Here is a 27,103-nt window from a genome sequence, read left to right on the forward strand (position 1 = left end):
AAGCATCTGCTCTGTAGCTCAAACCACAGCCTCTGTTCCAATACTTTTCCCACTATATATTCTGGAAAGTTGTAAAGTGGAATTAATATATCCTGATATGTCTAAAGAATGACAGACTAGTCATTGTGATATCTCTATATTGTGTTTCTTCCAGAAAGGTTTTCTGGATTGACCTCTCTCTCACTCCTATTCTCCTTGATATTTGGATCAATTTTAGTAGATATATTGCGAAGTTGTTGTTGATGTGGGTGAATATATTTGTATATATTCATCTGCCCAATTGGATTAGAAACTCCTTGAAAGTAAGAACCAGATTGTGATGGAATACTACTGTGCTATAAGAAATGAGGAGCAGAGTACTTTCAGAAAAACCTGGGAAGACTTAAATGAACTAATGCAAAGTGAAATGAGCAGAACCAGAAAACCTGTACATGGTAACACAATATTTTCCAATGATCAACAGGGAATGATTTAGCTATTCTCAGAATTACAATGATCCAAAACAATTCTGAAGGATTCATCATGAAAAATGCTATCCACCATCAGAGAAAAACTGATGAAGTCTAAAGCATACATTTTTTATTATTCTTGGATGGGTTTGGGGTTGTTTTTTGCTGTTAGTTTTCTTCTGGGTCTTCATTTTCTTTTGCAACATGGCTAATATGAAAATGTTTTGCATGACTACACATGGATAATCTTTATCATATTGCTTGCCTCCTCAGGGTCAGAGAAAGATAAGGAACTGTTCATTCTTCATTTTGAAGAAGACCATGACATCAATGGTGATGCCATGACAAGTACATGAATTAGATTTGAGTGATGGGGTGCTGTGCTAAATCACCAGTCTTACTCCCTTCTCTAGTGTCATCTGGGTCCAGTGGCCAGACATGAATCAGGATGACTGCAGATGTCCCCAGATGCAGGTGGCACAGCTAGAAAGTCAAGTGTCTGAGATCAGATTCAAACTCTCATACTACTGACTCCAAGGACTCTATCCACTGCACCAAAAAAAGGAGGGAGGGAGAGAAAATGGAACTCAAAAAAAGAATATTAAAATGAAGACCAAAATAATGGCAGGTCACCTTTGGCAACCCAGAGAGGAAGTTTCACTCAAATGAATCAACTCAAGGTGTCCTCAATTCATGTCACTGTTGAATGTCCTTCCTCTGCTATTACTAAGTAGAACTTTTTTGTTAACAATTGAGTGGTCTCAAAAAGCATTTCTCATATCATTCAAATATTGAGTCAAAACTACCAGGGGGTTGGTCTGAGTCAAACCCAGCCCAGAACATACTCTGCATACTAGTTCTGGAGAAGTTAGAATTATCCTTGCTACTCAATGCCCCTATGCCAATACTCTCCTTTTGCTGTTATCACTCAGAAGATTCTCTTCCTTTGAGGGTCAGTCCATTCAAATGTATCAGTCAAGCTAGATCCTAGAAGTAGTTATCTATCAGTCCCCAAGTAATTTTCTCAAAGAGTTTGGAACTTGGATCATTGTCTTCCTCACCACCCATTAAAATGTTGTTCAGTCATTCAGTTTTGTCTGACTCTTTGTGACTCCACAGATCTGTCTTCATTTTACATTTGAGAAGATGTGACAAATAAGGGTTAAGTAAGTGACTTTCCCAGAGACACACAGCTATTGAGTATCTGAAGCTGAATTTTAACTTAGTCTAATTCTAAGCCCAGTACTCTATTCACTGCAACATCTAGCTCCCCACCATCATACCAGGAAACTTCAATCCTTCTCAAACACCCTGCCTTCCTAAATTCCTCAGTCTTCCCAACTCCCATGACTTTCTTCTCCACTCCACCTCAGTCTATACTCATAGAGTCACACCCTGGATTTCACCATCATCTATGAGTGTTGCACTTCAATGATCAAATACTCTGAAATCCCTTTATCAGATTGATCATAACCTATCATTCCACCTCTCCCTGTGACTTACCCCTCCCAAAGCTATTCTTGTTTTCAATGGGGTCTCCAGTCTCTTCAAAATCCAACACTCTCTTAGGTCATCACCCTTTCCTTTAATTCACTTTTCTTCCTTGCCAATCTCTACTGTATAGTTGACCAGTTCAATTCTATACTGTATTTTATAATACAATTTTACTATAAGGAACTCCAGGTGTTGTCTGATGTTTGCTGGTAAACTAATACTTACCTAACAGGTCTGGAGATGCAATTGAGATAATATATGTAAACTGCTTTGCAAACATTAAATCATATAAAAGTTATCAATGATTATTTTAGTCTTACTCTTGAATACTATATTCCCCTGTTCTTCTGAAACTCATACCTGCCAAATTCCTGTACTGGGTTATTCCCATCATACATCTCTGTTATTTTGCTGTTGATCAGAGCTAAAGGCAATCCCATACGTTGTTGACTAGATCCAAACCTCATTGCAGTAAGACAATATTATCCCTCCTCCTTAATCAATTCTCCATTCCATGATTACAGAGATGGCTCCAAACTCTCCTTAAGTCTCCCATGATGGTCTCTCTCCCCCTGACTTTTCAGCTGAGAAAATAGACACTATTCACCACATTTTTGCTTCTTCCTTTTTTCTATATCTCAAAATCCTTTGACATCATCCCTTATTCTCTCCTCCTTTATTCTAGATGAAGAAGGCCAATCTCTCTCCAAGTCTCTTTTATTCTAATTCCTCAAGATGCCTTCAGCAAATTGCTCCCCTAAATCAAATATCTTCTTATTGTCACCCACAGTCTCCCTAATTATTGGTTCTTTCCTTAAAATAAGACTTCCAAATTTGGAAAAAAAACAAAGATGCCTATGTTCTACCACAGGGCAGCTACGTGGCACAATAGAGAGTGTGCTGGGTCTAAAATCAGAAAGACCTAAGTTCAAATTTACCTTCAGATACTTCCTAGCTGTTTGATCCTGGGCAAGTCATTTTACCCTGTTTGCCTCAGTTTCCTCACCTGACAAATGAACTGGAGAAAGAAATGGCAAAACACTCCAATATACTTACCCAGAAAACCCCAAATGAGTTTCCCAAATGGGAAGAGTAGGATATGACTGGAACTGATTAAACAAAAAATAAATGCTCTACTCTCATTTAAAACTATCATTCTAAATTTCTTATTCTCACTCATAGGCAAATTCCTATGAAAAGTTATCTCTATTCATTGTCTTCATTTCTTCTCCCTTTACTCACTTTTTAGTAGTTTCTAGTCTCATCATTCAACTAAAATTTCCTTCCCCAAATCACAGTTTTATAATTGCCAAATCTCATGTCCTTTTATCAATCTTCTTGACTTTTGCAGCATTTCATACTCTAGAACATTCTCTTCTGTCTATCCTCTTCTTGCATATTGACATTCATTCTCTCTCTCTCTCTCTCTCTCTCTCTCTCTCTCTCTCTCTCTCTCTCTCTCCCCAAACAGAGTTGAGTGATTTACTCAGGGTCACATGGCTAGTTAAGCGCCTGAGGTTGGATTTGAACTCAAGTCCCCCCACTCCAGGCCTAGCAGTTGAACCACTATACCACTATTCTCTTTTGGTTCTCCTACCTACCTGCCTCCTCCTCAGTCCCTTTTGCTAGTTTAGCATCCACATCAGGGCCCCTAAATGTTAGTATTCCCTGAGATTCTTCTATTCTCTCTATATATACTTTTCCATTTAATGAACTCATCCCTTCTCATGAGTTTAATTATCATCTCTGTGTAGAAGTCTCCCAGGATTTATAGATCTGATCCTGTTTTCTCTCCTGAATTTTAGTCCTGCATTTCCCACTGCTTATACTGAATGTACTATGGACAACTCAAACTCAACATGTCCAGAATAGAATTTCCCCTCTTCCACACTTCCCTTTTACCACCAAGGGTACAATCATTCTTCTAATTTCCTAGGTTTTCAAGCTTGGTGTTGTCTGTCCCTTTTTTCCTCCTTTTTCCTTAGCCCACAAAGTCAGTGTATTGTCAAATCTCATTATTTCTGTCTCTTTAGCATCTCTTGCTCATATAGTCACCACTCCATTACCTCTTACTTGGACTATTGCAATAACCTTCTAATTGGTCTCCCTGTTTCAAGTGTCTCCCCATCTCTAAATCCAGCTTCCACACAGCTGCCAAAGAGGTTTTGCTAAAGAACAAATATCACCACATCACTCTCCTATACAATTAACTCAAATAGCTTGGTATTTATTGCCTTTAGGAACAAATATAGGTTTTTCCTACTCTGTAGAAGTTAATCAAGGTTAATGACTTGCCCTGGGTCACACTGAGTAAATATCAAAGGATCTAAGGTCACATTTGAACTCAAGCCTTCCTGATTCTAGGGCTGGTGCTCTATCTACTGTGCCACCTAGTTAACCCTTTTTCCTACATTTTTTTGAAATTGATATCTTTTTTTAGATCACTATAATTTACCTCAGAATCTTTCCCCCTCTACCTTGCATAGAATCATCCAATATAACAAATAATATTTTTAAGACAGAAAATAAAAAATCAGCATAGTTAATCAATATATTGAGAATCAAATTTGAGTTGTGAAAACCTTTAATGATCTGGCTCCAATTTTCCTTTCAAGTCATAAAATACATTAATCTCCTGAAATTCCATGCGTCATCCAAAATAGTCTTCTTGTTCTTCCTCATGTGACAATTCTCTTCTCATCTTTAAGTCTTTATATTTATTGTTCCCTATATATGGAATGTGCTAGTCCTCATTTCATTCAAAACTCTGCCTTAGTTTCATCTTTTGCTACCTGAAAACTTTTCTTCCCCCTCCCCCCAATGTCTATAGTTCTAAATCTAGAATCTTATTGTGGTCTTTTAAATCAAGGAACAAATTTCTATAACAAGTATGATCTGACTAATTCTCCTTCTTTCTCAACTCTGAGCAAAACCTATTATAATCTTCATTTCATTTGGAAAAATAGTAAAGATAGATCCCTTCTCTCCATTTAGATTTCCTAAATCCAACTACACATCAGCAAATATTACACCAGAATTTAGAGACTCACAGGAGTACAGTGGAAATAGCACAGGTACTGGAGTTAGAGAACTTTACTCCCTCTTTGCAGAGTACTTTTAGTTATATGACCTTGGGCAATTCACTTAACCTATATTTGCCTCAGTTTTCTCCTCTGTAAAATGTGGATAATAATAGCCCCTACCTCACCCCTTCCAGCCTTCTCCTTATTGTGCTGATTAAATGAGAGAATAATTCTGAACCACTTAGTTCAGTGGCTGGCACAGTGTATGTACTATATAAATGTTAGTTATTATTTTTACTGATCTTGGGTAAGTCATTTCTCACTTGAGGGATGAAGATGAGATAAATAGCTTCTGAGAATCCCTTCAGGTCCTAGATCAATGAACCTATGAGACTAAGAGTTGGAAAGGATCCCAGAGGAAATAATTCAATCTGTATCTCAGCAGGAATCCTCTCTATGACAGCTGACAAAATAGTCATCTAACTTGTGCTTGAAGACTTTCAGAGACAGTGAACACACTACCTTCCACTAATTCCAACTTGAACTAAACAAGCCTTTATAAATGACTGTCATAATCTCATATCCCAGGGACAACCTCTTTTCCGAAGCCCCAAACATCACCCTAACTCTCAAATACCCCATTGCAAACATAAACTATCAAATGACTAAGACTGACATTTGTCACCAGAGTATGGAAAACATTCTTGTTCTTTCTGATGCCTGCTCCGAAACTGAGAAATGTCTATTTGTTGTTGGGATTTTCAAGGACAGTCCCTGGATACTGTTGGGGGAGTGAATTCACTAAAGAAATCCATTTTACTTGAAATTGTCTTCACTGAAAACAAACAGCTCCAGAATTTTGTTGTTCGTTTTTTTTCAGTTGTTTCTGATTCTTTATGATCCTATTTGGGATTTTCTTGGCAAAGATACTAAAGTGATTTGCCATTTCCTTCTCCAGATCATTCGACAGATTAGGAAACTGAGGCAAACAGGACTAAGTGACTTGCTCAGGGTCACATAGTTAGGAAGTATCTAAGGTCAAATTTGAACTCAAAAAGATGCATCTTCCTGATTCCAAGTCCAATGCTTTATCCATTTTACATTGGAGAGGGTACTACCTTCTACCTCCAAAGAAGCTGTGGTTTTAAGGGAAGCTAATTTAGGAGAAATGAAATATTGTCTTTGGAGGACCTTTTGTGTGGAGGTAAATTTGGGGCAGTCCTTAGGATAAGGAGCCCATCCTGTCCCCACAAGGGTCCTCCTCCTACCCCTACTCCCTTACCTCCCAGAACTGTCATGAGGATCCAATGATCCTTTACATTTGTAAAGCATTTACTATGATTTTTGGTGCATAGTAGGTACTTAATAAAATATTCATTCCTCTCGCTTTAACCACCATTCTCCATCCCCTCTCCCCTTCAGAATTTAAAGTTCCCACCCAAGGTTGGTTCCAGCAATAAAACAAATGCTAATAGATCACTTCCCCCATGATACCTCCATAAGAAGGCAAAATATCTTACTCTGTCACTTCCTACCTCCAGGACTTTAGGCAAGCCACATGTCTCTAAATCAGCTTCCTCACCTTTTAAAATGAGGGCATTGAACTAGATTATTTCTAAGGTTCCTTCTAATTCTAAATCCATGAACTTTTCACCTCTCCTGAATCCTAATTTCCCCTCTCTGGGCCTCAGTTTTTCCCTTCTGTAAAATGGGGTATTTAGATTGAGATAGTCTCTAAAGTCCTTTCCCACTCTGACAGTCTGTGTATTTATTATCTACTCAATACAAAAACATTACGATTCAAAGCCGTTGTTCTGGGTCCTTTCTCCAATGATCCATTATATTTAATGAAATCGGAAATCAGAACTAAAAGGAATCCTAAAGATTATCCTAGTCTAATCCTCTCATTTTATATCTTCTGATACTTAGGGAAGGGAAATGAGTCCTCAAGGTCACCCAGCTACTTATTGGTTGACTCTAAAATCAGATCTTTTGCTCCTTGGGTCTGTGCTCTTTTCACAATAAAGTACCAAGAAAAAGGATACGGTAGCACACCTTCAGTGCTCCCCTCCCCCCAAAACCGTGTTGTGATTAATCAACTATATTAACATCTGTATTACAACTGAGCCATATTGGGCTTCTCATATGCTATATGTAATTACTAGATGGGGTGGTGTTCCCACACACACACACACACACACCACCACCACCACAGAATCATGTTTTAAACTGCAGAGATCTTAGAGATCACCAGATTGGCCTTCATTATCTATTTGAAATTTTTTGATAACAAGCCATGTGATATTAGGGTAATAGTTCAATAACCTTAAAAATAAATCCCCCCTTTTAAAAAAAGAAAAGAAAATACCCTGTTTGCCTAAGGCCCCTTCAGATCCCAGTCACAAGCCTCTCATCCCTTCACCTTCAACCCTGAGGGCCGGACTGTCAGCCTGTATCTTGATCACCCCACTGGCAAGGTTCCTTCTTTGAAAGCATCCAGCAGTTCATTCTCTTATCCCTAATGTAGTCAGTCTAGCAAACCTCCCCTGTTAAATCAACAAACTTTCCTTTACCAGAAGGATTTGCTCAAGTGAATTTGGACCTAATTCATTACAGGTGACTGAAGCAGGGACACTTCTCTAATTCAGATTGTTGGAATGGGGGATGGGATAGAGAGAGGGAAGGTAAAAGATATAAACCTAGGGCAGATAGTCACAGAGCGCCAAAGGAAGGGAGGGTTCCAGCCCCTGAAACTCCTTGCAAGCCGCAAGGATCTTTTTGCCACCCCACGAGTGAAAAAGATGAAGGAGAAAGTAGAAGAAAAGTCATCATCATAACTCCCTTATTCCAATCTAATCTCTTCATCCTCTGAGACTTCTACTAAATTACTGAATCATTCTCATTCTCTCTCTCTCTCTCTTCTCTCTCTCTCTCTCTCTCTCTCTCTCTCTCTCTCTCTCTCTCTCTCTCTCTCTCTCTCTCTCTCTCTCTCCCTCCCCTCCTACACAAGCTGAATCCCCCCCGCCCCATTATGCTTTTGAAAGGGTAAGTGACTAGAACACCCATTCTGGAGTTAGTAATTAGCTGTGCGACCCTGAACAAGTCACTTTGCTCTGTTTGCCTTTGTTTCCTTGACTGCAAAATAAACTGGAGAAAGAAATGGCAAATCACTGCAGTATCTTTGCAAAAAAAAAAAAACCAACAAATGGAGTCAAATTGAGTCTGAAATGCGTGGACAATAAACGCTTTTGAAAAGTAAACCAGTTTTTCAAGGGCCATAGACGCCAAGTGACCTTTCAGGCAAGTAAGAACTCCAAGATGTTCTCCAGATTTTCCCTACTTCAGCACTATCCTTCCTTCATTCCATCCTTTTCCCATTCTCATCCCCCCCCCCCCATTATTTATTCCTTTGATAGAAATGCTGGTCCCATTCCAACTCGCCAGAACTTTTCTTTGCCCCGTTCTCCATCTCGCTCCAGACTGTCCTTAAGCAGACAATGATCCCGCGGAGGGCAGAGGGGTGCAGCTAGCAGGGGAAGAGGCAAGAGCAGAAGCGGGGTGGACAGAGAGGCATGGATCAGCGAGAGGGACCCGAGGAGGGAAGAGTCAGGGGGGAGGGGGAGGGGCCGAGCCTGGCGAAATCCAAGAACAGGGTTAGAGATGAGGGTCGAGGGAAGAGATGGGGAAGGGGGTCACCGAGAGGAGGGGATGCTGGAGTCAGAGGATGGAAGGGAAGCTCAATGGGGCTCCGGGGGAAACAGTTTGGGATGAAGAGAATAAAGGAAAAGTGGGGTCCCGGAGGGAGGCTGATGAGGGTCTGAGCCAGAGTCACAGGGGAGAGAAAGGAAAGAGGGTGTGACACGGGAGACAAGTGTTGGGCAGTCCGAGACAGAGGTAGCGGCAAGGGAGGGCGGGACGGGTCCCGGGCCCCGGGATGGGGAGAGGCAGGCAACGGGTCAAAGAAAGTTGCTGTCCTCGCTGCAAAGGAGAGAAGGCAGCGGCTGGCAGAAGCGGAGGCCGGGGCAGGGAAGCTGCGGCGGGGACAGCACTGACCCGAAGTAGGCGGCGGCGGCTGCGGGCAGCGCCAGGAGGCAGAGCGCGGCCAGGGCCGGCGGAGGCGGGCGGCGCATGGTGCGGGCGGCGCCGCGCCGGCTCTCATCTCCTCCGCGGGCGCCCGGCGGCGGCGGCGGCGGCTTCTCTGCTGCGCTACCCCGAGCGCCACCTGCTCCCCGCGGGGCTTTAAGGCGCGGAGGGAGGGGTGCGGGCGCCGAGAGGTGCGGACTCAGCCGCTTCTTCCCCACGGCTAGCCCCCCTCCCCATTGGCCCTGCCGCGCGCGGCCCCGCCCTCCTTCCCGGGAGGGGAGGCCGTGGGCACCCCGCGCCCCGTCCCTGCCGAGCTCCCCCTCTCCCCAGGTGGAGGGAGTCTCACCTGGCGCCGCCCGGCCAGCCTGGGGGGATGGCGGGGTCTGTCACCCCGGGGAGGAGATGAGAGGGAAGGGGGGAGTATGCCTGGGTGGGGGGCAGCGGATGGGGGTGGGAAGGCTGGGACAGTAGCCTGGGGCTTTCAGCTTGAAACATTTCCCAGCTTTACCCTCATTCCCACTGCCCATGCTGGAAATGGGAGGACTCGCGTCAGTCTCTGACCACCTTGAGCCCTGGGTCCTGGGGAACTGTTTTTAAGAAAAAGGAATTCGGAATTTCGAAATAGGGGCAGGGGCTCCAACCCCTGGGTGTTAAGAGATGACTTGCCCCTACCCCAGGCCAAATGTCTCACTGCTTTGGAGAAGGGAGAGATCCCTAAACTGCCTTATTCAGAATAACACTTACCGGGTGAGTGGTCTAGGGCCGGTCATTTCTCGCTCCGCCCTCTGTTTCACCTGTAGAATAAGGTAGGACAGCACTGGAGGGACTCTGAGGTCCTCTTCAACTTTATCTCGCATTTTGTGATTACGAATCCATTAGTCCCTTGGAAGAGGGGCTTCCATCTTGACTTATGGAACTGAGCAGTGATGTAGAATGAGGTTGGATTAGAAAGGAGGTGGGGAGGGAGAGAATGTATGTATTTATTAAGGAGCTTTCTGTGTGTGGGCACTTTGCTAATGCTTACAAAAGATATATCATTTGCTCTTCACAGCAACCCTGGAGGAAGATGCTAATATTGTCTTCATTTTACAGTGGAGGAAATTGAGGCATCCATAGATTGTCATGGAAATGCCAAAGAGTGTATCTGGATTTCTGAAAAGTATGTGAAAGTCATCAGATCACAATATCACAGATTTAGAGCTGAAAGGGATCTTGGAAATCATCTAGCCCAATCCCCTCATTTTACAGCTGAGGAAACTGAGGTCAGAAGAGTTAAATAATTGTCCAAGATCATACAAGAACATAAGAGATCTAGCATCAAAACCAAGACTTTCTTTCTCCAAATCAATACATTTCCCCCTATTCCATAGAAATTTTTAAAGACATTTAAATGAGTTCATTGCTAGTTGAATAACTATAACTAAAAAGATCAGGTTAATAGATCAGTAGAGACCTAAGAGGGGTGTGCCATAGAGCTCCATATCTTTTCAAAAATTTTTATCGGTGAGTGACTTATGTTAATTAAATCTACAGGTGACACAAAGAGAGTGGGATAACAAATCGGATGGATTCTGGAATCATGAATTCAAAGTGATCTCAGCAAGTATGAATCTAAAGCAACAGGATGAATTTAACCAGGATGGATGTGGTCCTGAATATAGGTTTAAATAAAATAGTTGCCTGAGTACTGATTGGGAGAGAAATGACTTTTCAGCAGGTCATATGGAAAAAATGTGTTTTAGTTGGCTACAAGCTCAATATGAACCAATACTATGACAAGATGAATTAAAGCTAACAAAAGGAAAGTGTGCACTCAGGGAAAGAGAAGACGGGACAGAGGAGGTGTCTTCAGTCATTTAAAGGGCAGTCATATGGAAGAGGAAGTAACTGTTCCATGTGACTTCAGGGAAGTACTTATGGGTGTGAACTTCAGGGAGCTTTCAATTCAACGTGAGGTAGAACTTCCTAACTTTTAGAGGTATAGGAAATTGTAATTGGTTGCCTGGATCCAAGAGTGAACTCTCCATCACAAAAGATATTCCAGCATGACTTTGGGGTGCTCTAAGAGAATTGTTGCTTTGTGTGGGAGGTTATCTTGGACCCTTCTAACTTCAAAAACCTCTAATGCTAATGTCCTCCTCTGAATCTAAATTGGGACTAGAAATGCTTAAGTGATATTCCAAGAATGGCTAAGACTGGGGAATGTTTCTAGCTGTATCTTGTGAATCCTGAAGCATCATTGTTGACTCTTCCTGCCCCAACTCATTGCCACCCAGCATCCAGGAAGCTACATGATGGCACAATAATGACACAGTGATGGAAATGTAGTCAAGAAAAGCTTGTACAAATCTGGCCTCAAATAGTTGTGTAATTTTGGGGGAAAGAATTGTGTAACCTAGGACAGCTCACTTAACCCCTGTCACCTCATTTTCTTCATAGGTAAAATGGGGATGTGGGGGCCATTGCCAGTTGTCTTGACATATGTTTTGCTACTGGACTTGGATGACTCTAGAGGAGAAAGTGAGGTTGTTGACTTTGCAGTTCTGCCTCACTTAAATCCAATTTGCTCCAAAGTCAAAGCCATCACTTTCCTGATGTCACTGGTTCTCTTTGAGAAGAAAGAACAAATAGTAAAATGGACAGAAGAATAGAACCTACCTCCCAGGGATGTTGTGAGGACAAAAGAATATTTGTAAAGTGTTTTGCAAACCTTAAAACATCACCTAAGTATTAGACATTATCTTTGCATTTACCTTCATCATCAATAATACTTTCCTGGACAAAGCAGTAGCTTCTAGGTCAGGCAGAGGGAATTTTCACTCCTGTCTCAGTATTCTTTGACATCCATTGTCATGGAAAATAGTTCTTTGACAATATTCCACTATATCTCTAACTTTTTGACCCCTCTCTTTCTCAGCTCCCTGGAGAAAGACCCCATTACATATCACTTACTATTTAAATACTTGTAGGTATGAAGTCTTATTTCCCAAGATTTCTAACTCCATCTCCTATTTATTTTGTATCTCTTCCTCTCACACACTCAATGTGACTAGTTTGGAGTCCTTCTCAGAAGAGGTACTTGGTCAGTGCCTTCCTTGATCAGCCAGGAGCAGCAGAACATTTTTAATGGATAAAGTTGTTATTGCTTGGTTGTGTCCAACTCTATGACCCCATTTGGAGTTTTCTTGGCAAAGATACTAGACTGCTTCATCATTTCCTTCTCCAGTTCATTTTACAGAGGAGGAAATTGAGGCAAGCAGGGTGCAGTGATTTGCCCAAGTTCCTACAGCTAGTAAGTGTCTGAGGCCAGATTTGAACTCAAGAAGAAGAATCTTTCTGTCTCCAGCTTTGACACTCTATCCACCAAGTCACCCAATTACCCATCAAATCTAGAAACACCTGGATTCAAGTACATCCTCTGATACATATTAGTTGTGTGATTCTGGGCAAATCACTTAAGTTTTCAGTGCTTTGGACAATTTTCTAAGTCTACAAGTTGCTGACTTGCATTTGTAGAGGGAGTTTCTTTCTTAGGTGTTCTCTATCACAGGTAGATCTAACTACAGCTCCAGTTCTTCCTTATCTCTCGTTAAGGTGAGGGTGAAAATAAAATGTTCTTTTCCCTTAGTTGTATCTGAAAATTTGGAATGTGGGAAGGGAACATGCACAGAAATTCTTGCATCCATTGCTTAAAAAGCATTTGTTGAGGATCTACTATGTGCTAAATTATATAATAAGTACTCTGGGAGCCTCAAAGAAATAAAAGATAATAGTTCCTAAACTCAAGAAGCTTCTACTTTAATTGAGAAGAGTAGACATTCCCATGAAGTAAGACATGAATACATGCAATAATTATCATAGAGGCTTAGGAAACAGAGTGATCATAGAAGACCGGGAGGGGAGGGCAGGAATCTGGGAAGGCTTGCTGGAGAGAATGGGATTTGAACTTTTTCACCTAAGGGATGTGGATAGGTGAGGAGTCAGGAAGACTATTTCATTTTGAGGAAATGGAATGACCTTAGGCACAGAGATAGGGATGGTGAGGGATCAGAGTCAGAGATACTAGTGGTAGAATACAATAATGGCATACTAGTATACTAGTGGTAGTATACAACAATGGCAATCACAGTACAAAGGTATGACCTTTCATATGTGACTGATATAGAAGAAAATACTGCCCTAGAAATGAGTTCTTCAGCTACTCCTGAAAAAGGAAGAACACACAAATGACCATAAGCAATGAGGGGGTCAGTAAAAAGAGCCTAGATCCTGCTCTGGTTCTGTAAGTTCTTTCATTTAGTCTAGTGTTAGAATTCAAGTTGGCACCATATTCTGACTATGAGCTGGAGGACAAATGGGTAAGCTTTAATTTTTCCTACTTTTTGATCAGTTAGTACTCAAATATGGGTTCAATCTTGATTTCAAACACTTATAGCTTTGTGACCATGGAAAAGTCATAAAGTTTCAGGTTTTTTTTAAATCAGCAAAGTGAAAAAAATAGACTCTATTTCACAGGGTTATTGAGTGGATCAAATGAGATAATACATGCAAAGTAATTTCTTAAATTTAAAGTGCTATAAAAATCTCTATCATCATTATCATCATTACTATTGTTAGTATTATTGTATATTTTTGCTGCTTTTGATAATATTCACTTAGAAATGGCCCAAAGAGAGATCACTATTCTAATATTAGTTTTTTTAATAATTGATGCTCTGCTAGATTGTTGTAAAGGTGAATAAGATGACTAATTTTTGTAGCTGAATGAGAATATTGGGCTGTAAACTCATCTTCCATACAGTCATTGAAAACAGTTTTGAGACAACTCCAATAATAGCCAATATCTATATGGTACTTTAAGATTTACAAACAGCTATACATATGATTCACACAACAATCCCTTTATGCTAATGCTATTGTTATTTTCATCTTACAGATGTGAAAACTGAAGCTGAGAGGTTAAGTGTCTTGTCCAAAGCAACATAGGTACTAAGTAACTAAATCTGGATTTGAACTCAGGTCTCCCTGACTCCAAATTCAGTGGAGTCTTCCCCATTGTACTACCTACCAACTTCTGGTCATTTGGTAACAGCAGGATGACAGAGATTGCACATGCTTTTTTGGTTCTCATGTGGTTTCAATTTCTGCCACCAGATTTCTCTACCTTGAAAGCTTTTTCTGCCATATGCTTTAGAGAAGTGAATATTTGGTATAGTGACATTTATGAAAACTGTCATTCTTAAATTTAAATGCTTAAATTGAAGTCATATGATGGAAAATACCATCCATATCCAGAGAAAGAACTTTGGAGTTTAAATGGAGAACAAAGCTTATTATCTTCAATTTTTAAAAGTTGTCTTTTGGATTTTGGATTTTTTTCCCTCTCTAATGTTTTTTTTTCTGATTTTATTTGAATCTTCTCTACATGTATAACCTGTCTTAGATTATTTACTGTTGGGGGAGGGAGGAGGGAAAGGAGGGAAGGAGAAAAATGTAAAACTCAAAACTTTGCAAAAAATGATTATTGAAAATTACTGTTGCAGCTAGGTGACACAATAGATAAAGGCCTTGGAGTCAGGAGGACAGGAGTTCGAAGCCTCAGATACTTGATTCTGACTAACTGTGTAACCTTGGGCAAATCACTTAACCCTGATTGCCTCTCATTCAAGGCCATCTCCAGTTATCCTGACTCATATCTGTCCCCTGGACTCAGATGACTCTGGAAGAGAAAGTGAGGCTGGTAACTAAGCACAGCCTCCCTCACTTAAATCAGTTCATGTGTTTGTCATGACATTACTTCCCTGATGTGATCTTCAAAAATGAAGAATAAACATTATTGCATTTATCTGGAAAAATAACTAAACAAAATATTAAGAAAATTTTATGAGTACAGTCTTATGTCCTGGTCAATGGGGATAACCATTCTGTCTGTAACAATGAATTCTAGTTCAAATAGTTCTTTGGTTGAATTTTCAAGAATATGTTGGGGTTTGGATTCATCTGTTAGTTTATAAATAATAGTTGCAGGGTTATAATTCTATCAGTTGGTCACATCTTTCTAGTTTTCCAGTTGAGGATAAATTTTACAACTTGTAAAAGTGACCAAAATTGCAGAGGGCAACATTTAACACTCTGCAATTTTGAAATCCCTGGTGCTGCTATGGAGTAGGGGAAGATACCTTCTCTCTCTCTCTCTCTCTCTCTCTCTCTCTCTCTCTCTCTCTCTCTCTGTTTTTGCAAGGCAAATGTGGTTAAATGACTTGCTCAAGACCACACAGCTAGGTAATTATTAAGTGTCTGAGGTACAATTTGAACTCAGGTACTCCTGACTCCAGGACTGGTGCTCTATCCACTGTGCAACCTAGCCGCCCCTGGGAAGGTATTTTCTCAAGTTCAACCATCAATGAAAATTTACTTTATATATAATTCTTTGGTATAATAAAAAGTGCTACTTTTATGATATTGGTGTATGTGGAGTCTTCTTTTTTATCAGTGACTTCCTTGGGGGTATATCTAGGTCTTCTCTGCATTTCCAGTCATCTTGATCTATATCTTGCTACTGGACCTAGATGGCTCTGGTGGAGAAAGAGAGACTGGTGACTTTGCACAGACTTCCCTCACTTAAATCTAATTCATTTGTATGCTGAAGCATCACTTTCCTGATGTCGTGGTCCTCTTCAAGAATGAAGTATAAATAATAGTCCAGTAATTAGAATCTCTGGGTTAAAGCATTTTCATCACTTTATTTTATTAATTCCAAATTGTTTTCCAAAGTGATTGTGCTAATTCATAGCTTCACCAAAAATTGTATACATTCTTGATGAGTATTTCAAATACTATTTTTTTAAATTAACTCAACTTTTGTATGGTTGTCCTATTATTGGATTTTGCCATAATGAATCATGAAGTGAGGTTCCCTGAGAGAGGGACAGGAGACAGTATGTGCCAGTTAAGTCAAACCACCACCACTGCCTTGATTTTTACCTCCCAAGACCCTTATGGACATGAAACTAATGGATAGACTGATAGAACTGGATTCAGGGAATACTTGAGTTCAAATCCTGCTTCAGTGCTTACTAACAGTGTGACTTTGGGTAAATCACTTAATCTCCACCTCCAAGACCCTGATGGAGCTAGCCCAGGACCCTGAACCCAAGAGCCTTGGGAAAAGCAGAGATCCAAAGACTACTGATCTTGTTTTCTGTCCAGAATCCTCAGCCTCCACCCAGGAAAGCAACTTCTGAAGAGATAGAAAATGGATGCTACAAGCCTCTGCTTCCTCAATAGTCATAGATATTGAAGATCAGAAAAATAAAGCTCTTGCTGCCAAAGTCTTTGGCACTGTCAAATATGTCAACATGAGAAACAGATATGATTTTATCAGAAAAGACACTAAAGAAGATTGTTGTTCAGTCATTTTTCAGTTATGGCCAGCTCTCCAAGATCCTATTGGAGTTTTCTTGGCAGAGATTCAGGGATGGTTTACCATTTCCTTCTCAGATCATTTTACAAATGAGGAAACTGAGACAAGAAGTGACTTGCCCAAGGCAACCCATCCAATAAATATCTGAGACCAGATTTGAATTCATGAAAATGTGTGTTCCTGATTCCAGGTATGACAGGCCATCCCCTAAGTCTCCAATTGCCTAAAGAAAATACATTATTGTTAAAAAGTGAACTTTTCTAGAATAGGGACTGTTTTGTTTTCTATTTGTTAACTCCAGAAAAATGCTTTTCTCATTTATCCATCAAAATTCTATTCTGGGTATGTCTATCTCTTCTGCAGAGTCATGAATGACTTTAACACTATTTTGCCATCCATTTTCTGATTAGGTAGCACTTTTAGGGTTTCTTTTGTGTGAAACTACAATGTCTTCTGCTTTTTCAGATTGTCCCTCTTCAGATTTAAGTATCTCTTCAATTTCCACTCATTTCATCTAACCTGGGATTAGAAATTAAATTATTTTTTTGATTGCCTTGTATGGATATTCTAGTTTTGTGACCCTGAGCAAATTAATTATCCTCTGATCCTTCAGTTTCCTCAACTGAAAATGGGAAAAAGAATCGTACCTTACCCCCATGGTTCTTGTGAGAATCAGATGAGATAATATTTATAAAACACTTAGCACATAGTAGGCACTTTATAAATGTTTGCTTCCTTTCACTATTTGCTATAAAACTTAGAGTTGAAAAACTGTTGAAACAAAGCATACAAAGGTCTTGATGATTATTGCTAAAGATCTATTTCCATGCAATTTGAAATTAGGCCTCAATATTCAGTGAACCAACCAAGTGTTTGAGCTCTATATCCCAAAGAAATCAAAGATAGTGCAAATATTATTATACAAAATATATATATTTGTAAAAAAATATTAGTAGCTCTTTTTGAAGTAGCAAAGAAATTGGAAATTAAGGGGCTGCCATTAATTGATGAATGGCTAAATAAATTATGGTATATAAATATAATATTATCATGATAAAATGGGCAGTTTCTGAGAAATAAGACCTACATCAATAAGACCTACAGCAGAGAATCAGACCTAGAAGAAAAGTTATACAATGACAAAAATACAATTAAAAAATGGCTTTGAGAGACTTTAGAACTGTTCTCAATGCAGTGATAAACCATACTTGGACAGTGATGAAATATGATAACCACCTCTTGCCAGAAAAGTGAGAGACATATAGCTAATGTATAGACTGATAGATCTGGATTCAGGAGTACTTGAGTTCAAATCCTGCTTCTGCTGCTTACTAACTATGTGACTTTGGGAAAGTCATTTAGTCTCTATCTGCCTCAGTTTCCACATAGGTAAAATGGGAATAATAACTGTACTTACCTCCAGGGTTTTTGAGAGAATAAAATGTGATATAAAGTGCTACATAAATTCAAGTTATTATTATATTTTATTATTTTCATTATTACTTAAATGTAGAATGTGACATGCATTTTGGATGTGAATAATATAGGAATTTGTTTTGTAGGATAATGAATATTTGTCATGAGTTTTCTTATCCTTTTAAAATGTTCATTGGTGGGAAAAAGTGGGAAGAATAAATCCTTATAAAAGGAACCTAATAACACTTAAGAAACTTTAAAAATTTAAGATTTTTAAATTTTAAAGTATGAAAATATTAGCTCTATGTGTTGGAGAGTGGGGAAGGACATTTCCAATTCCAATTTATAAGGATATAGTGCTGGGAGCAACTATAGAGTACAGTGGATAGTTTGAGTCATTTTCCTAAGTTCATTATGATCTCAGACTCTTTTTTTTTTTTAGGTTTTTGCAAGGCAAATGGGGTTAAGTGGCTTGCCCAAGGTCACACAGCTAGATAATTATTAAGTGTCTGAGGTCAGATTTGAACTCAAGTACTCCTGGCTCCAGGGCCAGTGCTCTATCCACTTTGCCACCTAGCTTCGACTCTTAATATCTGTGTGACTCTGACTGTCTCATTTTAACTTCTTTGCCTCAGTTTCCTCACTTGTAAAATGATCTGGAGAATGAAATAGCAAGTCACTCTAGGATCTTTGCAAGGAAAAAAATTATGTCTCAAAGAGAAGGACATGACACACATACACACACATACATACATACATGCATGTGTAGGTATTTATGTGAATGAGTTCTTTTTGTGGTAGCAAAGAACTAGAAATCAAGGAGATGTCCTTGGTGAATGGTTGAAGAAGTTGTGGTATATGATTTTGACAGTATATTATTGTGCTATAGGAAATGATGAGCAGGATGTTTCAAAAAATCTTGGGAAAACTTATATGAACTGATACAAAGTGAATTGAGCAGAATCAGAAGAACATTGTAAACAGTAACAGCTATATTGTATGATGATCAACTATGACTAACTTAGTTTTACTACTCTGATCAAGGCAATGATCCAAGACAATTCCAAAGTACCTATGTTAAAAAATTCTATTCACCTACAGAAAGAGAAATAATGAACTCTAAGTGCAGATTGAAGATATCTTTCTGGGTTTTTTGTCTTTTTTTTGCAACATGACTAATATAGAAATGTTTTGCATGACTTCACATGTATAATCAATATTAAACAGCTCACCTTCTCAAGGAGTATTTGTTTAAAATTTAATATTATAATTTTAAACATATATTTGAGAAATATTTAACAAAATAAATAAAACTATATCGGGAAAAATAAAATTGTATAAACACACTCATCCACACTCACAAGGCAGTAATCTTGCCTACATAGACACACCTCCATAACCACTCAAGAATTCACAAAGACACAGAGTCGAAGCCCTTCCTAGATATATCCTGATTGGGCATAGATACTTGCCTCCAGCAAATTCCTGTTGCCAGGGTAACAGGTAGGCCTATGTTCCTAGGTAGACAAACAAGTTTGAGGAAGGAAGGGGGGGAAGCATTTATTAAATGTTGCTATGTGCCAGGGACTTGATTAAATGCTTTACAATTATTATTTTATTTGGTCCCTATAATAACACTGGGTGATAGTTGAGGAAACTGAGACTGATGGGTTAAGTGACTTGCTCAGGGTCACCCAGTTTCTAAATATTTGATATAGAATTTGTAATCATCTTCCTAACTCTAGGTCCAGCACTCTATGTGCTGTAATACCTAGGTACCTCATATTTGTCATGGACAAAACATATGTGGAAGAATATTATTCAATAAGCCTATAGTGCTAATTGACCTGTTTTACCCAAGGCAGATCACTCTGATGAAGGCATCCTGGAAACAAGTATTCCTTTGAACTGTCCATTTTAGACCCTTTCTAAACCATCAGACTCCTTCCTAAAGTCCACCCTGGTGAGAAAATACTGTGAGGCCTTTTACCTGGGCTTTAGGCCAACAGGCGGGTTCATTTACAAATGGAAATGAGAAATTCAAGCCCTTGCTATCTTCCTGTAATCACCCAATGGGCTCTGGCCAAATGACCAAGCGATGGAAATGGTCTATGGAAATGGTCTATGGACAGGACCGGAAGTGGGGTCAGGCCATTGCCCCAGCAATCCTGAGAAGCAACACCTAGGCACAAGGCTAGACAATCTCCTGCTGGCTTTCCTCAGACCCTGCTCCAGGCAAACTGTGGATATAAGTCTTTCTTTTGGGGATTAAAGTAATTCTCTCCCTGGCCTCAGCCCTTTTTGACACTTAGAATTCCACAAAATCACAGAACCTAGAAGAGATCATAGAGATCATGTAACACAACCCATTTGAAGAGGAAATTTCTTCTCTAACACACAGATATTCAGCTTTTGCTTGAATACCTTCAATGATGGGAAACTCACCACCTCACAAAACAGTCCATTCTACTTTGGGATAATTTTAATTGTTAGGAAGATTTTCCTGGTATTGAGCTTCTGTCTGTCTGTGAAACTTTTACCCCATGCTCTTATTTCTTTCCTGTGGAGTCAAGCAGAACCAATCAATCAATCAACAAGCATTGAAATGCCAAGTAAGACTTTATGGTTGATCCTGGAGATAATAGGGATTCCCTGGAATTTATTGAGTAGGGGAGTGACATGGCTAGACCTACACTATGGCAGTTGAATGGAGGATGGATTGGAGTGAGGAGAGACTTGAGGCAGGAAGTCCAACAAGGGGCCTAGTAAAATAGGCCAGGTGAAAGGTGATGAGGGCTTGAACTCAGTAGTTAGGGAAATGCTTGGCCCAAAGTATACTTGGTAAGGAAGTCTAGAGAAGAACAGGACTTGGTTTGTCCCAGTTTAGAAATCCTGGAAGCTTTCCATAGAACCATCCTTCACATATTTTTTGACAGCTGCTATATATACAAATGTATACACATCCCTTTCAGTCTTTTCTACTCCAAGTGAAACATCTCCATTTCCTTCAGGTGATCTGCATAAACAGATCCGTTTGCAGACACCTTGCCTCACCATGATGCTCCCCCTAGTTTGGAGGTGTTCCAGTTTGTCATTATCCTGTGAGGCATCTGAAAGTAAGCTTGATGCCACAATGGACAGAGTATGGAACCAGGAGACAAGGAAAACTCCTCTTCCTGAGCTCAAAACTGGTCTCAGACACAACCTAGCTGTGTGACCCTGGACAATGCACTTCAGCCTATTTGTCTTAGTTTCCTGGTCTGTCAAATAAACTGAAGAAGCAAATAGCAAACCACTCTAGTTTCTCTACCAAAAAAAAAACAACCCAAAAATGAGGTCACAGAGAGTCTGACATAAATGAAAAAAGGCTGAACAACAACAGCAATTCCAAAATACAGTGAAACTATCATTTTTCTTATTCTGGACACTACACTTCTATTAAGACAACCTAAAATACAATTTACTTTTTTTTGGCTAACAGGTCATACTGTTGATTACCACTGAACTTGAAGTCACCTAAAAACTCTGGATAGTTTTTTTTCCCACCTGAAATCTAACCATATTTCCATCTAATATTAGTACAGTTGATTTTTTCCATTTAAAATTTTATTTCTCCCAATTACATGTGAAAACAATTTTTAATATTTGTTTTTAAAATTTTGATATCTAAATTCTCTCTCTCTCTGACCTATTCATTGCAATTGATTAAAAAAACCTAAATATAGAACTTTACAATTGTCTTTGATAAATTTCATATGACTAAATTTTTTTTCCTGTGGAGACCAATATCGAATCTTATTTCAGTAAAATAATGTGTTACTTAATACTTTCAGGCTTTATGGGCTAAGTATATAACATATATCCTACTCAGACACAGGTTAGGATAGGTGACCTTATTAGATCTCCACAACAATCCTGTAAAGATCTGTGATTCTATGAGAGGAAAACTTTTGATCATTTTCATTCATGCTAAAAACTTCAAGGAATTTATGCTTACTCCATTCCACAGGCATTTGAAAAGAGTACCTCAGGGCCATGTTTCATATCACATAGAATGCTCACAAATGAATGAACTTAATGACAAATGATTCTAAAATGGTGCCATTTTAGGCATCAAAGGTATACCCTTAAAATCAGTTCTCATTAAATGACTGCAGAGTCTGACTTTTCAAATGTTTGACCCTATCTTTGTCCTGGATTGGCAGATGAGCTGTGTCTTCAACTTCCTTGGGAAAGGTTATTCCAGAGCTGTCTAGATTCTCCCTGCCCATCCCACAAAGCTTGCTTATCACTTCTCAGCTCCCTTTTCCTACTCCACCCCTATCCACTCACCCCTTACTTAATGACAATCATCCTACTGTTTGGAAACTTTCATGGATATATCTATGACCCTTCCAGGGTCAGTCAAATGTTGCAGATATTATTATCCAACTGGAAACCCCCAACTCTGAACTTTCTCTGATTTGGGTCTTTCCCTAACCTGTGGTACATCAGGATATTCTGGCTCTTACCTGCATTCTCTATCCAAAGCAAAGGTTTACCATCTCTTGGTCTTCCTGGCTCACCATGTTCTCTGGGTGGGGTAGAAGTCTGTCTTTCCATGATATATCATAAATGTGGATTTCTTGTATTATGAATGCTCAAAGGAAGGGAGGGACAGGGTATGACTATTTTATTTGGTTATTCCTGGAGACGTACCCATTTGCCCTGACCTGCAAAGTCCCAAAGTGCCAAGCACATCAAGATCTCCATTCAGAAATAGCCAACTGCCTAGCCATCTGCCGAAGGGGAGAGAAAAAGGCATGATGATCCTATTTCAGTCTGGGAGACAGACCAGTGTCAGTAAAGGGCCTTCAGTGACCAGAAGGAAGAAGTTCTACTTCAAAGATCCCACTTCTTCCCTTCCCTTTTTTTGTCGATCTTTTACTTACTTCCTTTTTTCAAATTCCAACTTAAAACTCTAAGAAAATTACTTTGAACATCATAAAACTTATATTAAATTGTACTTAGTTTATTTCTTTTTAGCACCTGTGAGAAGGAAGGAAGGAAAGAAAGAAAGAAAAAAGAAAAGAAGGGGGTAAAGGGAAGAGGGAGGGAAAGAAGGAAGGAAGGCTGGGAGGATAGAAGGATGAATCATGCACTAGTTTTCAGTTGATTCAGATATGGCTTATTTAGGGAAGGGAACATTTCACCCCTAGCCTCCACACACAGGACAACACAAAAGAAGTACAATCACTGCAAACATCCCTTCGACATCATCTAATTATACAACAGGACAACAAAGCCCTGGATGACTTTACATTCTAAATGAGAAGACAAGGCACACTAGTGAGTACTTGATTCCTTTAGAGAGTTGTAAGTCTGCAGTATGAATGCTCGTGGGAATCATAGATTGAAATCAAGAAGGGACCTCAAAAGCCATCTAATTCAACATGAGTTTGACAGTTGGGTGACCCTGAGCAAGTCACTTAAGCCTGTTTGCTTCAGTTTCTTCATCTGCAAAAATGAGCTAGAGAAGGAAATAGCAAAATACCCCAGTAGTATCCCAAGAAACTCCCAAATGGGTCTCAAAGAGTTGGACACAACCAAAATGAGTGAGAATGAACAATAACAACCTCTGACTCTTTCCATTGCAGTGTACTCTCTGAACACTTATCACAATCCCTCTTTTATATGGTAAATGACCTTCCAAAGTTGATTGTGGTTGAAAAATTCATCACCCTGTGATCAAGTGAGCCATCTCTTCAATATTTGCTAGGTTGATCCCTGACTATTAGATATACACCCTATCCTTGGGCCCATATTTCCAGCTTGATAAAAGTCACCGAAGTTTGTGGTGCTACTCCTCTGGTATAGACTTCAAGACAACAATATCCTCTCCATATCATGCTGAGCCATCAAAAGAGGTCTTTTATGGAAGAGACATAAAAACACAAAAATTTATATAATTAAATTTCTCTCTTTTTTCTTTTCTTTTTTTTTGGGGGGGAAATCAATGTGGAAGTTTATTTTTTTAATTTTTATTAAAGATTTTATTTATTTTGAGTTTTACAATTTCCCCCTAATCTTACTTCCCTCACCCCACCCCCACAGAAGGCAATTTGTCAGTCTTTACATTGTTTCCATGGTATATATTGATCCAAATTGAATGTGATGAGAGAGAAACCATATCCTTATCTCTTTTTTTCTAAGCTAGGGGATCAAGATGTCTACGTGAATTCAACACTAACCAGTTGCCATGTTCACCATACATTAATGATTACTTTCAAAAATTAGAATTCAAAGAAATATATTTGGAGTGTTAAAGCCTTAATGATCACAAGGCCATCATTCTTTAAGAATTCTCACTTTCAGGGGCAGCTAGGTGGCATAGTGGATAAAGCACCAGTCCTGGAGTCAGGAGTACCTGGGTTCAAATCCAGTCTCAGACACTTAATAATTACCTAGCTTTGTGGCCTTGGGCAAGTCACTTAACCCCATTTGCCTTGCAAAAAAAAAAACCCTAAAAAAAAAAGAATTCTCACTTTCCAGGAAAGGGGTTTTGCAAATGTGAATTAGAGTCATAAAGATGTCATATACATAAAAGCTTATTCTGTGGCAAGTAACAGCTCTTTTTCTCACTTACCTTACAATTTTACTAAAAAAAGAAGAAAATCTCAACCTTTTCGATATTAGAAGTGGGCAAATGGCATGCTAGAACTACAGAGGAAGAAGGAACTATAGATACTATTTCAATTACCTTATTTTATGCATAGGAAAACTGAGATTCAGAATGACAATTCTTTTCCTTTATTTTCCTTTTTCTGGAGCACCATATTTATATTGTTGTTTTTTAATAGGAGATCTTAAAATTTAATAGGAGATATTTAAAAGTTATCCTTGCTAAATTTTGAGTTAATCAGTGGAGAATTCTTATACTGTTTGGGACACCTGATCCTTTACAAGAAGCAAGAGTAATAGGTACATGAACTCAGGTTTAGCTGACATTTTCCAACAATGCAAAACTCCAGGCCACATACTACTTCACTCTACTCACAATTTCAGTGTTTTGGTACTTACTATACCATAATGAAAATGATGGTTTTCTTGAAGTCAGGAGATCTGGGTTCAAATTCTACCTGTAAGATCCCAGTGAACTCACAAACTTCCTAGAGCTTCAATTTTCTCATCAGCAAAATGAGAATAATATATTTGTACCACTTACCTCTTGGGGTTGTTTTGATGAAAAGGTTTATTAACCTTAATGCATTAGAGAAAAATGAATTATTATTGCCTCTAGTTCTTACCCTCCTGTGTAATAGTTTTTCAAGCATTCTTTTGCCCTTGATTTTTTCATTTCAATGTAATTTTAAAGTCTATGATCCTATTATCTTTTTTAATAAAATCAAATGAGAACATTTATTCTAATAATATTCTATTTTCTATGTGACATGATTGCACATGTATAACCTATATCAGATTACTTGCTTTCCTAGGGTGGAGGGAAGGAAGAAAATTTTACAAAAATGAATGTTGCTACCAGCCCTAGAGTCAAGAAAACCTGAGTTCAAATCTGGTTTCAGAAATGTAATGTTTACTAGCTGTGGGATCTTGGGCAAGCCCCTTATCCCTATTGTCTCACAAAAACCAAAACTAAAAAAAAAGGATGGTGAAAATTATCTTTACATATAATTGGAAAAATAAATAAAAAAAGAAAATGATATTTTATTTTCCCCAATTATATGTAGAAACAATTTTTAATATTTAAAAAAAAGTTTTAAACTCCAAATTCTATCCTTCCTTCCCTTCTCTCTTCCTGAGATGGTAAGAAATCTGATATAGGTTATAACATGTGCTATTATGATTCTCTAACTCCTATAACTTGTGTGCTCACCATCCCAATGCCATCTCAATGTTCAGGCTCAGCTTAACCTTAAACTTCATTCTCCAGCATATCTTCTGCACCTATAATGATGAGGATAACTGATAGGTCTCAATCCTGTAAATGAATTAGGGAGATGTGCAGCTCCAGCATGTGAAGACTTCATTTGGCAGGATGGGCTGATGAGAACAATTTGCTCTGACCACAAAGGTGGCTGAAGCAGACTGGAGTGCTTGGAGCTTGGTCAGATATCAAAGATACCAATATCATCTACTGCATCCTGGGCCAACTGGGCCAATTGGGCTAACTGGGCCAACAAAACCATCTTAGTTTTCTTGACTCTTGTTCTGCCACTGGACTTTGGTGACTCTGGAAGAGGGTGAGGTTGACAACTTTGTGCAACTCTGCTTCACTTCAATTTAAGTCACATACAAGTCAGTACATTACCTTGTGATATCATTAGTCCTCTTCAAGAACAAAGGATGAACAACAGCATAACTATGGAATGCTCTAGTTCCTTAGCTTTCTCTATAAGAGCTTAAATCTGAACAGAATTGTCCATTAACTGTGGACCTAAGTTGCCTCTGTAACATATGGAAGAAAGAAGAGACCAAAATCTAGGTTTATCTAGGAAAAATAATGGGTAAAACTGGATGACTAGTCTACTCTGCAGCAATATCAACATTTTCCTTCAAGTATCCCAAGTATTATTTTCAGGCATCCATTCCTCCATCTACTAAATCAGATTAGATACAAAGCTAGTGATTTAAAAGGGATCCTATAATCTCAAGAACTTTTCTTGTAAAGTCACTGTAAAGTTTTTGGGGAAGATAGGGTTAAAACTAAGACAGAAGAATGCTGTCCCCTGGTTTAGGTAGACCAGAAAACCCTGCTGTGCCTCTGGATTTCAGTTTCCTCCTTTGTAAAATAAAGAAATTAGACTAGATGCTATCTCCTTTATCTCTGAATATCTCTGTTCTCTGAGTTTCCATAGTGCTGGGTGTTGTAGCATAAGGAAAACTTCTGTAGCACAGCATTTCAGAGTATATTACTAACCCTGAGATCTTAGTTTTGCTAGCTTTCTTTGCATTGGCTTCATCTTCCAACTTTCAGGTCTTCCTTTTCCAGTCCCAAAGTCTCCAAAGTCCTTCCATTGCAATTTTCCCCATGCCTGGGGGTGTCATTCTCAGATCCTAGATCTCTGTAGTGAGTTCCAAGAGGGCAGAAGTCAGTTCTTAGTTATCTTTGCATCTCCCCATTTCCTTCTCCCCATGCTAGAGGTCTGCCCATGGTAAACATTTAACAAATAATTGTTCTATGAATGAATAAATGTTGGCATAAATAAGTGCTATTT

General features: G+C 39.1%; 1 protein-coding gene across 1 annotated transcript in view; it reads right to left on the minus strand.

Moving 5' to 3' along the window:
- The window catches only part of WNT9B (Wnt family member 9B), a 70,660-nt gene extending 61,374 nt beyond the window's left edge, over nucleotides 1-9,286 (minus strand). The window contains 3 exon segments of the mRNA XM_074220605.1: nucleotides 9,020-9,149; nucleotides 9,152-9,214; nucleotides 9,217-9,286. Of these exon segments, the coding sequence (XP_074076706.1) occupies nucleotides 9,020-9,149; nucleotides 9,152-9,214; nucleotides 9,217-9,286 (263 nt within the window).
- Nucleotides 9,287-27,103: the final 17,817 nt, after the last annotated feature.

Source organism: Macrotis lagotis, chromosome 2, assembly GCF_037893015.1.
Source record: "Macrotis lagotis isolate mMagLag1 chromosome 2, bilby.v1.9.chrom.fasta, whole genome shotgun sequence".
NCBI lineage: Eukaryota > Metazoa > Chordata > Mammalia > Peramelemorphia > Peramelidae > Macrotis > Macrotis lagotis.